We start from the raw sequence: 16,503 nt of genomic DNA on the forward strand, positions 1-16,503 counted from the left end.
CCTGAATTGGGTCCTCTTAGGGAAACAAGACAAAGAACTCATCAGAAAGACAGCACAAGCTCTGACCTCTCAAAAACAGAACGATGGTAAGGATCCCAGGGTGTCCAGGTAGTGCGCGGGCAGTAACCCAGGGACTGAAGACACAGCTGGGAGCATGGCATGCCATGCCAGTGCACATCGGGACACCTTCTCAGAGGACTCAAGACCCACCCCGGAATTCTGCACACAAGTAATTTTTTTTTTGATCTGGAAAATTTTATTAAGCAATAGCTGGACAACTTTTACAACTTCAAATCATCAATAAAAAAAAAAGAAGAGATTATTCCATCTCAATAATAAAGACAGAAAATAATTTGGATCAACCACGTCATTTTGAATGCAAACCATGAATGCCTTCTAGAATACCTCCCACACAATCTAATACACAAAGTACATCAGCAGAGAGCCAAATAAGGGTGAGCTCATTAGAGTGCAAGTGGGACTCTCAGCAGATCTTGCGTGGAAAGTCAAACAGAGCAGGATGCTGGAATTGAGAAACAAAGCAACACGAGTGGGACTGAGGCGCACACAGCAGCGCGCTATCCCCAAGGTTTGGCTAAGAACATGCTGGTGGTCTGGTTTGGTCAGGGACCTGTGCACCTGCACCGTGCACTTACAGTTTAAAAAAAAAAAAAAGAAAAAGAAAATGCCAGTAGTAATAAACTCAGAAATTATGTTCAAACTTACAGTACCAAAATAATGCATTTATAAACAAATGCGAAAACAATACCCCTTTGGTAAATAATACAGTGCCTTTTTCAGTCAAACGCATAACCCATGCTTCTCTACAACATGAAAAAAAATTTATCTACAACAAACAACAGGATCTTAGAAACCTACCCCCTCCCCTTTAAAAGAACTTGTAAACAGGAAATATTGGTACAAGTTACAAGAAAATTGCACAAAGCCAAAGAAATGAAAATAAAATTAGCCACAACTTTTCAGAGTTTCCATCAACCGGAGTGAAGGGAATACACAGATGGTGATGAGATCGGAGTCATGTGCGATGATGAAATCCCAGGAACTCAAAGAACAGTTTTGACACATTTTGTCTCAACTAACTTTGTTCACAACTACTGACCTGGCCAAGGGATAGATGGCCCACACAGGGACATGACGGGTTCCTTTCAAAAAATCTTTTCAACTTGCAGATAGCGAACACTGCAGAAGTAACTCAAGAATTCACACCTGCCTGGGCACAGCCTCCTTGGTTCTTTTCTCAACCCACTCTACCGTTTGCGGGGGTAAATGGGGACTTATTCGGGGGCCGTTCTCCAGGGAGTCCACCAAGCAGGGCACACACATGTGGAGGCTCCTGTGTCTTACCTGACTGAAACCGGTGCTTCTGTGTGATTTTTAGGAGAACAATCACCATTCCAAAAGCATCTGTTTCTAGAGATGAACCTGCTAAGGCTTATTTTAAATGCACGGGTTCATACTCACGGGAGAGCTCATTAATGCTGGAAAAGCAATGCTCCTCTGTAAAAAGGCAATGATTTTGAAACATACCTTCCAAGTTCGTACAGTGGCATGAGGAGATGGTCCCACTTTGAGCCCTCAGGCTGTTAGAGCTGGACAGGAATGGAGAATTTTGTCCAGGCCAGGTTGTCCCTGTCATGTTACAGATGGACAAATGGAAGCCCGAAGTCACTCTCCAACTTGGTGGCAGAGCAGGCTTGACCCCAGGTTCAAGAGGATTACAAGATGAAAAGTACAGGTTTTTGCCTGTCCTCATGGGACACTCCACCGGGGAGCAATGGACACGGGGGAAAAAGACTAACCTGCAAAGTCCTGACTTCCGCTGCCCTCAGAGCCTTGGCATTTTCCTGCTTCCGTGGCATCGGTTTTTCTTAGGATATGCATTCAGTGGATCTGCCGTCCACAAATCTGCGCCTTTGGTTTGATGAGGTTAGAGTTGAAACAAACTTAAAATCGGTTTTTATGTTTGTTAATACACAGCTTTCTTCAAAAAGGTAAGGATTCTTTAAGTAGTTGATGGGGCTGATGGTTTTAAATTTAGAGATTCAATGAGGTATCTCAATATTCATAAGTTGCTATTAATAAACATGAAGTATGTAGAATTCTTCTATTTAAAGTACTACTTTAGTAGTATTTAATAAATTGAGACTGAATAAAGATGACTTTTAAAGTAAGTGAAGCCATCGCCATCAACTTGAAAGATACCATATCACGAGTGCGCAGACCCCTGGAAGTATGAGGCGCGTGGGTCCGTTTTCCTCCTTTGGGCCAGAGCACAGGGCTGGGCAGCCGCTGCCCCTCAGGTATGCAGACCTCCCGGACCAGGCCTCTGTCTCCACGTATGGAAGAGGCCTTTTGGGGAATGAGCTCAGAATTTAGAAAGTTGAATTATTTGCTACAAATACTCACTTTCTTTTCACAAATATATCTGCAGTTTTTATTCCAAGGATTTCCCCCTCTACTTGCTCTTAGTAATAAGAAAAACTCTAAAACGTATTTTTTCATGGTCTCTGTATCTTAAGAACCAATCTGAGAATCTGGAAAGCGGACACTTACTGACAATAGTGCCTTCCTTTGCTGCTCTCATTCCTCTTTACCTTTCGTAGCACCTTTTATTTTTAACTAAAAATAAAATGTTCAAAAGAGAGGGCACTATTATTTTAGGATGTGTTGTCTCAAAGGAATCGACTCTTCTGTATATAATCAATACCAAAGAATGCAAAAAAAAAAAATTGCCTTTAAAGGATTAATAGGAATTTTTTCCCAATTAGAAAAGTTACAAATTGTCCAGCAGAAAAAACCTTCTATCATATCCTCTTTATTTCTCGCAGCAAAATACACTGCTACCAAATAACTCATTACAAACACACTATTTTTCTAAATAAATAAAATGGGCATAACTCACCAGTACATAGTAACAAAAGAATTCCTAAGAACACTATTAAAGCAAGATAAATAATCTCTTGGACAACAAAACAGGGGGACTGCATTTAAATTATTTTAGAAATAGGTCATAACCATTATTGCACAACTAATAAGCATTGAAACATCTTACCAAGCTACAGAAACTCCTATAAAAGAATTATATAATTCTGAATACACTGCTAAATTCTTTCTCAAAGAATTGACCCACAAAAAATCAGGTTCAATATTTTAAAATACAAGCTGGAAAACTCGGACGTTAGCTGGGAGCTGTCCTCATGTGTGTTTCCTCAGGGTTTGGAGAGAATGGTGAGTGATGCTGTCTTGCTGTGGGGAAGGAATGGGCCGGTGTCTTTTCTAGTTTTTAAACCAAAACAAGGAATGTAAAAATACATACTTTCAAATGACTTCTCTACAGTGTCTCTCATTTGTCTGCTCCAAACAAAATGCACACGGAGGACTCCCTGCCAGTAGACAGTCCCATGCTCCTGCCCTAAACACATGACATGTTGGAGTAACTGACAACTGTGAACCGGGTTGTTACCGGGGCTCAGTGCTGCCCGCGGCGTCCCCTAAGGAGGAGGTGGAGGGAAAAGGCCATCTCAGATTTTTCTTTCTTTTTGTAATTAACCAGCTGTCTTAAGTACTATAATTTTAATAATGTGTTCCCAGTGGTTCATCTCCTCAGTAAACAGTCTATACAATTAATAAAGAACTTTTTTTTCCCCCTCCCAGTACAACTGTGGGACTTGTTTCAAAGAGATTACTATATCTCTTTTAACACCCTGGCAAATGCCTACGGTTTTGTTACATTTCTAACCTACCAGGAAACGTCTCTAGTCAACCGGGTTTTAACGTGGCTAAGAAAGGCGCGCTTTCGGACCAATGTCTCAGCATCTCCGGAAAGAGAAAGTGCGGCGGCTCATCCAGTGGGAAGGAGAACGTCTCCGGCCACACTTTCCAGACTAAACAGAGGGGTGGAGGGGACTAAGGTGGCTTTTCAGCAGGTGAGTACCTAGTGGTCGCCCAAGGCGCTAGGCGACCAGGCAGCTACCCCACGGCACGGCAGGACCGATCCGTTTTATCCCTCCCTTCTCCAGAAGGCAAACCTCCCTGAACCAGTGGGATGCTGCCATGTTCTAAGATGACACGGGTGGGGTCTCTCATGCGAACAGCCTCTGAGAGGAGCCGAGCCCGTGTACCATTCCCGGCACCGCGGGCTGGGCCCCTCGCAGACGCCCCCTCCGCGCTTACCCCTGCTAAGGGCAGCGCCGCACAGCCCACTCCTGGGAGCCCCACCGCGCGGCCTCCTTAACTCCCAACCGCCACCGAGTCGCCCCTGGGGAAGTAACAGGACGGGTGTGGATTCAACGCCCCCTCCCAGAACCTGCACCCTCAGGCTTTTGGTTCTTTTTACAAAGCGTTTTGTTTCCAGACAAGTGGTTATGTACGAAGGCGTCACAAAACGAGAGGCGTGGAGGGCGGAGATCCGCGGGCAGGCGGCGTCCCTTCCTCCAGGGCCCCCTGCCCCGGCGCGGGACAGAAGCAAACGCAGTGGGACATCCCCACAGCAACTGTGTTTCCTAAAGACACCAGGTGCCTCACACCCTCTGCTTGCAAATCCCACTCTTCCCGTATTCTTTTTGTTTGAAAAGAAAGAAGAAAGAGAAACAATAAAGGATTATAAAAGGCCAAACAAACGACAACAATGAAAGGTCAGTCCCTTCTCCTGGGCCTGACAGATTCTTCCAGTTTTGCTCGTCTTCTGGTCCCAGACACCGGGGCCCCGGGCGACATCTCGAGCGAGCGGCACCTCGAGGAGGCCTCTCCGTCTGCCCCACGCCAGTGTCCTTACTTCAAGCGCTGAGTCACATTAGCCAGGGCCACGGCGAAGGCCTGCACAGCGGAGAAGGGGTACTGGAAGTCCAGAATGTACGCGTTGCCGTCAATCCTTCCAAACTGCATCACCTGGAGTCGGGTGGAGAGGGCAGAGAAGCAGAGACATGAGGAGAGCACGAGGTGGGAAACAACCTCGTCGGCGCCGCTCCCGACGGAAGGGGACGGCCAGGCTGGGAGGCCGGTGTGCCGACCGGAGACGCTGACCAAGCTTCTCGATCTCACCGCGAGGTTGTCAGAAATAAAGCGGGCGAGGGAACATGTCAAACGTGCAAGTGGGAAGATAATGAGAAAAATTCGGAGCGCGGAAAGCTCCGCAGCTCAAATAAAGCAGTTTCTTCACCAAGGAAGCAGAAAAGGGAACGGACAAGTTGAGGGAAGAATCTATAGGCTAGTAAAGGGTTAAGAGACACACCAGTCTTCACAGTGGAATGTCACTGCTCAGAGAGGGATAAAACAGTCCCCTCCCTCCCCTGGTGCTCCTCTCTCCTTTGTCCTCTCAGTGCTTACCGGCTGCATCCTCTCCCTGCACAACGTGCATCCGGGTGGGTACGGTCTTTCTTCCACTGGGCTCCACTCCAGGAGCACAGGGACTTTCGGTTTTCCCCAGGGCTCTAGCTTCAGCGCCTGGAGCAAGCCCTGAAAGCTCTCTGTGAAGGGCTCATGATGAGGGTTTTAGGCTTTGTGGGTCTACAGGGTCTTTGCCACAGCTCTAACCCTGCCGCAGGACGAAAACAGCCTCAGCCAATGTTCAGCGGACGCCCACGGCTGCGTTCCAATAAAACCTTATTTAAAAAGGCAGCAGGATGGACTGGTCTGTGGGCCACCAATTGCTGACTCCTGGCTCAGAGGATTGCCAGGCAGACGCTCACTAAATATTTGTTGAGTGAATTAATGAACATGAGATTTAAACATGCAGGGTGACGGCAACTGCCAGGACAGTAAGAAGGTGTGTGTGCAGAACGACAGCGACACGGCACAGTGAGCGCTACTGTTTCAGGCTGCAGCAGGAACCAGTGACAAGTCACCCCGTGTGTCATGTACCTTACGCCAGAGAATCAGGGAAGGACTCAGTCATAAATACACTGGAAGAGGCAAACCCACACTGGCTAATTATTATGTCTAGGGAAAGAAAAACTGTACAGGAAAAAGGAAATATAAATAAGCCGTCATCTGTGGCTCAGCTGTAAATCGTGTATGCGGGCATAATGAACACCCACTGAGTACACTGAGTAAGAACAGGGGAAGTTCATGTGTGCGTATAAGGCAGTGGGGTGATCCAAACCAACCCTCCTACCCCTCAGGAACAAGTCGATACATGATGTGAAAAACTGAAAAATCAATAAACACAAGTGGGAACATGTTGTCAACTACCAGAAGCAACGGAGCTGGAGGAATGTGTGTCCCGGAGGAGAGCGGCGTTTGGGAGGGGGCCGTGCACTGGGCAGGGAGGAGCCTGCTAGTTTTCCTCCTGGTTCTGGCAGAATCATCTGACTTTGAAAAATCAGTACATGTGCTGCTTTGACAGTAAGTTAAAAAAAAAAAAAAAAAAAAAGTCAGCAATGGCACCCGGTAAAGTACAACCACGATCGGCCCCACTTGAGAGCCACAGTTGTATTCCGCATTTCTCCCGGGGCTCCTGCAGGCGGAAGCAGGGCCATCCTTCAGCAGGTTTTCAGCCCCCGCCCCACCCGACTGGTCAAGACCAGAACGCAGTGGAACCGGCCACGGCCCAAGACACGTTTGCTTACCTGCCGCCCCTCCAGCTCGATCTGGAAGTTCTTGGCCGACTCTTGGGTCACCCGCCCCCCGAAGTCCAGCTGGTACACCTGTGTGGCTTCGTTCCACAGAGGCTGCTTGTTGGCCATGACATACACGAAGCCCTGGCTGCCCAGCCGCCCGTCCTCCTTCTCGCTGGCTTTCCGGCACTTGAACTCTTCCAGCTCGCTGGCCGTCCTCAGGCTCCGCTTGCTTTTCCAGCCCTTCTTGCTGCCCTGGCTCTGGTTCATCAGCTCATCCCCGCTGATGAACAGCTCGGGCTCGCTCTCTGAGCTGTCCTGGAACTCATTCGTCTTGTTCAACTTCTTGGACTTCAGTTGGTCTTTCTGACTCTTCACTTTCTTCTTCTCCCTCCCCAGGCGGGGGCTGGAGATGAGGGAATTAAAGTCACTCAGAGCCCGCGCCTCCTTCTTCACTTTGCCCTCCGTGATGGCCTGAACGTTTCCTTCCTCCGCTCGGCTGTCCAGGCGCTTCCGGTTCTTCTTCCCGAATTTCTCTGTCCGCTGGGGCACCGGGCTCTCTGTCAGGGAGAGGACTTCTTGGAAGTTGTCTGTGGTCTCTACCATCACCTCGGTACCCAAGTGGCTTTGGAGGTCAGTGGGCGGTGGGGACACGAGGGGCTTCTCTATCACCAGGTGTGCCTTGGGGGGCAGAGTGCCCTGGGGGTTTTGCACAGGCGGGCAAGGGCTATAGGAACTCCAGGGGTGCAAGGCGATAGGTGGCAGCTGTAAACTCGAGCAGGTGCTGCTTCCCGGATACATGGGGGGCAGGGTGCAGTAGGAGAGGCTGGGTGGGTAGGTGGGCTGCAGAACCACTGCCGACTCCTGTGGTGCGAACGGCGTGGGGGACAGGGCATCTTTTGGGGAGCAGGGAGTCTGCACCGCCGGCAAAGGGGGTGTGTTATAGCTTCCTGGATACGGCATTCCCATCCCATAGCCTGTGTGGAAAGTGGCAGTAGGACTGGCGGGAGACTTGGGGGAGACAAAGGGCACTCGGGACACATCCAGGTGCTGGCTCTGACCTACAATCAGGGGGGGCAGTTTCAGGGGGTTGGGCACTGCAGTCTGTGCTGTCCTTTCCTGAGGAACCCAAATGTCCTCCCCCAGCACAGGGTCCCACTGGTAAGGTGGTGGCCGTTTTACGGCCACAGCAGCTTCGGGCAGCGCGGGGTGCCTCAGGGGCTTCTCCACCTGACAGTGCTGGGCCAGCGCCTCGTCCTCAGTGAAGGCCGAGTTAACATAGTCGGCGCGGTCGCGGGCCCCGTCTGGCGGGCTCAGGAGGCTGTAGGACGACTGGGAGGTCAGCGGGGAGGTGCTGGCGGCGTGTGCCAGGCCCGATCCCGGCTGCGCGCCCCCCGCACCCCCGGCGCCCGGCTCCGGCCGCCCAGCCGCACCCCCGCCGCTGCACTGGCTGCAGGTGTACAGGGCGGGCGGCGGCCTCGCCGGAAACTGCACGGCGCCCTTGGGCTTGGGCGGGTGCTGCGGTGGGGCCCTCGGGGGCTCGGCCAGCTGCGCCGCCTTGAGCGCCACCTCGCGGTTGTTCCTGCGCAGCGTGGCGTGGATGAGACTGTCGGGCCTCTGGACAGCGCCCCTGCCGGGCACCAGCGGGCCGGCGATTTCGGGATACGGGGGTGGGTCTCCGGTCGGGATGGAGTAGCGGGGGACCGTCAGGCGGTTCAGGGTCGCACTGGTGCAGGGCTGGGGGACCTTCTTCTCCGTGGCGGTGAGCCTCAGGGTGGCCGAGCTGCCCGGGCCGGGGAGGGTGTAGGTGTTCTGGGAGCAGAGCATCCGCGTCCGCGGCCGGCACACCTCTTCCACGTTGCCGCTGCTGTCGAAGGTGGTGATCCTCTCGTAGCCCAGGGGCGTCTGGTAATGGGCTGCTGTGGGGTACAGGGAGAAGTCGCCCTTCTTCAGGCACGTGTCCACCGGGGGCTGCGGGGGTGGCAGCGGGGGCGGCGGTGCTGCGGTGGTGGGGGCTGCGGGGATGGTTCCGGGGTAGGGGGGTGGTGGGTTCATCTTCGCCACCTGGACCTCCTGTGGGGCACTGAACACCACTGCGTCCCCTTCCGCGGCCAGCTGCGCCACTGGCCGCAGGGCCTTGGCGGACTTCTGCAGGTGGTCATGATCTCGGTCTCCATGGTCCACCACCGACAGCTGGATGGCTCCCTGGGTGGGCGGCGGCAGGGACAGCTGAGCAGGGCTGGGGACGATGCGGCCCATCTCCACACCTCCGAAGATCACCTGTCCGGGGCTGGAGTAGCGGTTGGAGACAGGGTACTGGGTGGCACTGTCACTTCCGTGCTCAGATGTCCCCACTGCCGTGGTCTGATTGGTCAGGACGTCCAGCTGCACATTCTGATTGGCCAGCAGGGACTGCACCAAGCCTATGCTCTGAGTAGGGGACATAGCCTGTGCCGAGCTGTGAATGGGCGCAATAGGGATGTTCACCGTGCAAGGGGGGTTGTTCTCAGGCACACCAGATGCTCCTGTCACTGGGAGGAAAAGGGAAAAAATGAATTGCTTACAAAACAGTGCTGTGAAACTGGATCAGAATAAGTAATACAACAACTAATCAACTCATCCAGTCCTTCTGCATACAAAATACAATTGCTACGGACGGAGAGAAGTTTGCTTGGGGAAAAGCTAGACCTTTCACACAAGTTCTACAGAGTTTCTCTAAGGTTTATGGAAGGACACACGCAAAGATTTCCAATGAATATACTTTTGAACCTTCTGAACTTGGTACCTAAATGGTACTAGGGCACATACTTAACTTTTTAAAAAATTTTATTTATTTTTATTTTTTAATACTTAACTGTTCAAAAAGATGCTTTTTACTCATGAATTCATAAAATGGCCCACTCTTTTATGCAAGAAGAGAATTATGATATGTAGCATGACACTCCACGGGGCACTTATACTGCCTAGGGTCCTGGGTAGGTTTATCCACAATTACAGACTGGTTAATATGGGAAAGTGTTAAGAGCAGATGTAATGTGAAATTTGTACACAAATTAAGTTTCTGTAAATAGAACCATGTAAAAGGCAGTAGAGATACCAAAGAAAAGAATCTTCTAGCAAATAAGCATTATTTGGGGAGGATCATTTCCTAATTTATGTGCTGTTCAGCATTTCTAACAGTGTGTAAGGTACAGCCCCCCTTTGTAAAACCCTGTAACTATAGTCTATTTGTACAGATAGGGAACTTAACAAAGCACAAATTTGAGCGATGCCCTACACACCACAGGCGGGGGCTCAGAACCACCGTTTAGACTGCCCTGCTTAAAGTACCATCAGGCACTGGCAAGTTTGCTTATTTGGGTCTTTAAGTTCTATGTGGCAACTAGTGTATGCGCAGCAAGCAAGATTTGACTAGCCAGCTGTAAAGGCTGTCTGACCTTTTACCACAGCTACAGAATGAGGGCAGCTAGCTCATCAAAAGCTAAGCCGGGGGCACCGGGGTAGCTCAGTTGGTTAAGCGTCTGCTTTCGGCTCAGGTCATGATCTCGGGGTCCTGGGATCGAGCCCCACATTGGGCTCTCTGCTCAGTGGGGAGTCTGCTTCTCCCTCTCCCTCTGCCTGCTGCTCCCTACTCACGTTTTTTCTATCTCTCTAATAGATAAATAAATCTTAAAAAGAAAAAAAAAAAAAAAAGCTAAGCCCACCCTTGGTTCCAATCAGATTCCCCCTTCCCTGGGGCCCACTAGTGAGATACAACTATCTCCTGGCTGCGTGAGTCTGGGTCCGTCTCATTTTTTATTAATCCTGTTCAGACCCTCCTCCAGATGTTCACCCATCTGCACGGAGCACTGAGCGCCGGGCTCTTCCCTGATACAAAGAAGAGTCTCTCTGTCGTCAGCATTAAGTGCGAGGCCTGAGAGAGAATGCTGCCCCGAATGGGAAGCCCAGACGGGAACAGCAGCAGGTGAGCGCGGAGCACTGGGGAGCAGCACGAGTTTCGTTCCGGGAGCCCCGGGAGGGCGTTATTCAGAAGGTGTGTCTGATGCTGCTTCAGATTCTGAAATGGCAGTGGACGTGCTGTATACGAAGCTCACGTGTGTGAGGCTTCACCAAACCGCAGATTGATGGGGCTGCAAAACCGTGCCCATTAGAACTTGGACGGTCTAGAACGCCTACTGCCCCTCTGAGGAGAGCTACAACCATGGGAAAACCAAAGGCGGCTCCTCTCCGAAAGTACTGCACGAATAATTTTACAGATAAAAACCTGTGAAAAAGGTAAACAACAACCCCTGAAGTTCAGAGCCTGAGCTGGCCTGCCCGTCCTTCCCTGTTCCACGGCGAGAACCACAGCCCCTCTGTTCCAAACCCACCAGACACAGAAGTCAGTAGCCCGGGTAGGATTCCTCTGGCTCAAAAACCAGAGACTTTCAGAACCTGCTTGGTTCGAGGTAGAGAAGTCCTCATATTTATAAAATTACAGGTAGGTATTTTTTTGAAACCACTTACATGGAAATAACTGGCAGATAACCTAGAAAACATTCTACTCTGTTAATCAAAATAGGATCCCCACCCCCTAGAAAACCCTTAATTCAAGTGCTATAGATATTTGAAAACTTGTAAACTGGGATTTTAAAAGCTTGTGCCAGAATTCACCTTTAACTGAACCCAGGCTTCTGTCCGCTGAGATGTGCACTGCACAGCGGGAGAGAGCGGTCTGCAAGTAAAGGCTTTCTGTCCTGGAGACGGGGTGCGTTCGAGCCCCTGGGCTCTGCGGGAGTCATGGGACCAGGGGAGTGACACTGCTCTCTAAGCGGGGGCTGACCGGAAGAAGGCTAGCCTAGGGCCAAGAGCCGGTTTCAGTTCTGATTTTGTGGAATTCTCATCAGTCCTGTTAACCTCTCTGACTGCGTGCATGACTGAGGACTTCTGTGAAGATGAAGCAAGATGGCAGAATATTCTGTGGAAATGAGGCGTCACGGTCACCCTCATCGTCCTTGCTCTGGTAGCTTCCCGTCTCCCCAAAGCAGCCACAGTACAACCTTCAGCACACCCACCAACTGAGGAAGTTACACCTCTTCCAAACCAGGGCGGTGGGCACGGGTGGACATGCTGTAATCCTCTACTACTTAGCGCTCTGCCCCCGTCACGATCCCCTAAGAACACACCTGGTAAATCATCTTCATCCTCACTGAAAACATTCGGGTTGAAGACAGGCAAATTAACATAGTCCATGGAAATCTTCCGAACCTCTGGGAGATAGATGGTCATCTGCCGCGGCTGGAGGTGCAGGAGGCTGGTTTTATAGATTACTGCGGGGGTCGGGGGGAAGGAGGAAAGCACTGTTAACAGAGACGTGCACGAGGACAGCCAAGCACCGGCAGAGTCACGGGAAGAGAAGTGGGGCCGTGGAGTCCCTGCCATGAGAAAGCAGGGGGGAGTCCGACAGCGGGTCTTTGTCTTCCTCCCGCACGCCACTGGCCACCCAGCCGCGCCTTAGATTCCCTTACAGCAACTCCTCTGTCTAGCCCAGTCACTTTGCCAAGTGGTCTGTCTAGGGAACCCCACATTGCAAAAGTCAAAAACATGTCCTAGACTTAAATGCTTTTCTGGAATGAGTTGGGATAGGAGAAATACAATTTTTTAAAGCCTCACTTGAGATCGGAATTCTAATTTAATAAAAATAGTTGTGATAAGCAGAGTGCCAAGCTCAGGGGTTCTCATGCAACCCAGGAGACGGGGCGACACGGGTCAGGTTGGAACTAAACACTGCCCTTACTCAGGACTGGATTCTCATCTTCCTGACTTTCAACTTCAACCTCATGATCAGGACAGAGATTTAGTGAACTTCCACACTGTTTCTTTACATGCTAAGGTTTTATTCAATCAACAAGGACATTTAGGACAATGCCTGGATGGCAACTCAAATATTTAGAGGTGAAATTGGTTAAAAACCATGAATTTAGGTTTCACAGGAGGTTAAAGTAAGGATCAACTTTCCTTTATGTTTAATGCTCTTTCCTGTCAGGTAAGTACAAGTTCTTGAATTATTACTGTGATTCTCATTTTGTTAGACCCAGCTCCGGCCCCACAGCTGCCCGCCAGCACCTGGTGGCTGACTGGCTCACATTCCTACAGCCCAGCAGGACCTCACTGATGAAAGGCCTCTGTGAGGCTGACACTTGCACTGCTGTGGGCTAGGACGACTTTTCCAGTAAGACACAGGCCTTACTCGTGTGTTCGTCTCTCTCACCCACAGAAGACAATGTAAATTTTGGCTTAAAAATTCTGGACGATTCTCTACAGCTTAAAAATTAATGATGTAAAGGACTATCCTTTGTTGTTTAGATTGATAAAAGAAATAAAATTGTAAAATCTCAGGAGGGATTAAAAAAAAAAAGTTGCTTCCAAGGGGGAAAAGACTAAGTGGCTGGAGATAAAGATGAGATGGAGTTTTACTGAATACCACTTCAAATCTTTTGAATTTGGAATTTATTCTATATTTTTTAAATTGAGAAAGCCAAAAATCAGAAATAAAATTTCACGGGCCAGATAATTCAACTAAAGCAAACAAATTATCCAATATAAAATATATCCAACAGTACTCTACGTTTTGACATTAGAGTGCCAAAAATTATTTAAGAGGGTGCCACATGTAACTTACACATCTTTTAGAATCCAAGAGACAGAATCAAGTGGAAAATTTGCTTAGCTTGACAAATGAATAGTAATAGCTAAAATGCTCTTTTAAAAATGGTATGTGATCAGGACAGTGATTTCACTGTAGTCCTACAGGAAGTTTAATCCTGGGCACTTGAGTTCCTCACACTGGAGTACCGTGTACAGTGAGGGCACTTAGAGGTTCTCCCGTCTCAAGGTCCTTGACTTATGTGTGGATCTATTCAACATCCAGAAGGGAAAGATGCACTAAGACTCCAATTCTCTTTCCAGTGTGTACGTACAGTAGGCAGATGGCTCAGTTCCCAGCTCATGGATGGGGACAACAGGACACTCACACTGTGGTGACAAGCATCGCCATGTGCACCAGTGGGGCATGGCTGCGTTACTGAAGAACACGCTTCCGTGGCTATCAGAGCCTTTCCTTTCTTGGCATTATGTGCAGGAACAGCCTATTGTTATTTTCTAAGTCCGTTTTATGTTTTACTTTTATTCCTCTTTTTCTTTGAGCTGAGAAACCGCAAAAGGAAAAATCCGCATGCAGCACAATTTAGTCTCTTACCATGCATACATGGCACAGCTCTACTTAACACCTGCTTTGCAAAAATTATTTAATTGAAAGGATCTGTGTCTGAAACAAATCCAATAGGCAGATTCAGAATTTTTCAAAAACCATTTTTAGCAGTAGGTTACACAGAGCCATTCAAGATGGGACCACCAGGGGCGCCTGGTGGCTCAGTGGGTTAAAGCCCCTGCCTTCGGCTCAGGTCATGTTCTCAGGGTCCTGGGATCGAGCCCCACATCAGGCTCTCTGCTCAGCAGGGAGCCTGCTTCCCCCCTCTCTCTCTGCCTGCCTCTCTGGTCTACTTGTGATCTCTGTCTGTCAAATAAATAAATAAAATCTTAAAAAAAAAAAAAAAAAAAAAGATGGGCCCACCATCCATTGGCAAGCTTGGCCTTCCAGAGAGAGCTGTGTGTGCCAAATGATGAGGCAATCTAGCAAGGCTGTGGTGGTGGGGCGACAGCATGTGTCCACAGCCCACCCAGGGATGTGCCTACTGGCATGAGGCTGCTTTGAAAAGGACCTTCTGTCATTTCATTCCTTCACTGTCCCCAAGTAAACATGACACATTAGTACTACTCATTCGAGAAGAGTACAGAAAGAACGCAAATGTCAGGTTCCAGCCCAGCTTTTACTCCCATTCTTTTGTTTTCCTCAGTGTCTCAAACTTCTCATGGAGAGGGCACTTATCTGGGACTTCTAGGTGCCAGCTCTAAGGGTTTACCACACAGAACTGTATTAACAGTCCGCTTCTTATGGTTTGGTTTTTTTTTTTTTTTTTCGCTTCTTATGGTCTTTAATGCCTTCTGAACCTCAACTGTCTTCTGACTCGAGAACCTAAAGATACTGGTACCTAAACCTGCCCATAATGAAAGGCCAGAAATCAGATAACCAGAACCCTCTCAAACCTCTGTTAGACACTGCAGCTGGTTCTGTTTTTTCATAAGTCAGGATTACACAAAAAAATGAAAGCACGGCTGGCAAAAAGAAATTGAGTAATAATTCTAATTTTTGTGAAATCACAGTGGGTAGTGGCAAAGTTTGAAGGTGAATAAAGTACATGCTAATGTTTTGGTGCGATAAGAACTCATTTGAATGGTCTTTTTAGTCTCAGTTTCAACTGACAGAACGGGAAGAGAAGAGGACATGGTTTTTACCTGCACCGAGGTTGGTTGGCAGGAAAGCAGCCAAGCCCACAATCTTAAACTTGGTTCCCCAGATATTAGACGTGACCTGAGCAAGATAGTTGTGCTGTAGGAAGAGGGGGGAAAGGAAAAAAAAAAATCACAATCTGTTTTCATATTTTCTATTGATGACTTAGGAACTACGAATGTTAACGTTTTTGCTTAGAAAGTCACAGAAAATGGTGGGCACTGCTGGAAATACTCATTCTCTTTATCATTCTACCCTTTTTAAGACCAGAAGCTAACGAGAACATGTCAGGCACGTGTTTCTGAGCGGTGGCTCACGGAGCTGAGAGTCGCAGGTGGGGAGTGAGGGGATGTGTCCCAGTGTGTCCACACGTGCGCAGGTTAAAAAGTCCACAAGGGTGCTCTGGGCACATTTTTCTTCACCTTTTCTTTTCCTCCAGTCACTGAACTAGAGAGGGTATACCCAGCTCTGAGTCCATTTGTCCTAGAGATACCAGCTGCACTGAAAGCAGTATGTCCACAAACCAGCCAATTATCTGTTTCCTCATTCAATTAAGAAAGTTTTTAAAAATGATCAGTATGCTTCAGCCACGTGTGTATAATATGTGCGAAGAGTGATAACAGAGATGAATAAACTGTAGCTCCTCAAAGGGCTGATAACCCAGTGCAGGATGTAGGCTTAGAATTATGGGCAGACAAGGCAAGCACTGAGAAACGGTGTGAGGGAGGTACAGCAAGGTGCTTGGGGACTGCTGCGGCTGCGCCTTCGTGACGGTTCTGCGTGGAAGCATGCCGGCAGAAGCAAGAAGGGAAGACAGAAGGGGGAGCCAGGGCACCCTGGTGACCCAGGCACATCGAAGGCACAAACGCAGAAGGCAGCCAGTCAACAGTGAGGCTGTGGCTCCTGGAGGGCATCGAGGGGAACCAGGACGGAGGGACAGACAGCACCAGATGGGGGGGCCGCCAGCAGGGACTGGCTCCTGTGGACACCAAGAGTCACCGAAGGGTCAGACGTGGCTTGAGGGAGCAGAGGGGAGGAGTGTGGCTAGGTCTCAACCAGAGCTATCTGTGAAAGACTCACGTGGCAACAGAGGGGTGTCTGAGGTGGGAAGGAGGTCCTGGGGGACATGAAGGTACTGGGGCCTGCCTGAGGGCAGGGGAGTAAGGAAGGCAAACAGGGCTCTGGTTCTCTATGCCCCGTGTCTGGAACGGCAGTGACAGGCACGGAGGCTGGGGTGGCGAGTGCAGGTGTGACGAGGGCCTGTGCCGAGGGCTCAGCCCCCATCAGGCACACACTGAGGACGGCAAGAAGAGCAGGAGAGCATCAGACACACGGAACCGCCCTGGAGCCCAGGTGCTACCTGAGTGATGTCTTCAAAGGGAAACTCTCTTCGTGTCAGGCTGGGCGAGCCAATGGAGGGCTTGCGCATCGGCAACCGGGGAGACCTGGACATCTCCTGAGCAGCCCGGGACAGCTTGGGAGACTTCCGGGCCTCAATGTTGATCCTGTGGAAACAAGGCCAGGAGGGTCAGGTCCCAC

General features: G+C 49.6%; 1 protein-coding gene across 1 annotated transcript in view; it reads right to left on the minus strand.

Moving 5' to 3' along the window:
- Positions 1 to 234: 234 nt before the first annotated feature.
- Positions 235 to 16,503, minus strand: part of TULP4 (TUB like protein 4) — a 169,749-nt gene continuing 153,480 nt past the window's right edge. Inside the window, exons 10-14 of the mRNA XM_032338605.1 lie at positions 16,325 to 16,469; positions 14,970 to 15,063; positions 11,741 to 11,884; positions 6,588 to 9,106; positions 235 to 4,908 (exon numbers count right to left, since the gene is read on the minus strand). Of these exons, the coding sequence (XP_032194496.1) occupies positions 4,792 to 4,908; positions 6,588 to 9,106; positions 11,741 to 11,884; positions 14,970 to 15,063; positions 16,325 to 16,469 (3,019 nt within the window). The 3' untranslated portion in view covers positions 235 to 4,791. The remainder of the gene's footprint in view (positions 4,909 to 6,587; positions 9,107 to 11,740; positions 11,885 to 14,969; positions 15,064 to 16,324; positions 16,470 to 16,503) is intronic.

This window comes from Mustela erminea, chromosome 4 (assembly GCF_009829155.1).
Source record: "Mustela erminea isolate mMusErm1 chromosome 4, mMusErm1.Pri, whole genome shotgun sequence".
Classification (NCBI taxonomy): Eukaryota; Metazoa; Chordata; class Mammalia; order Carnivora; family Mustelidae; genus Mustela; species Mustela erminea.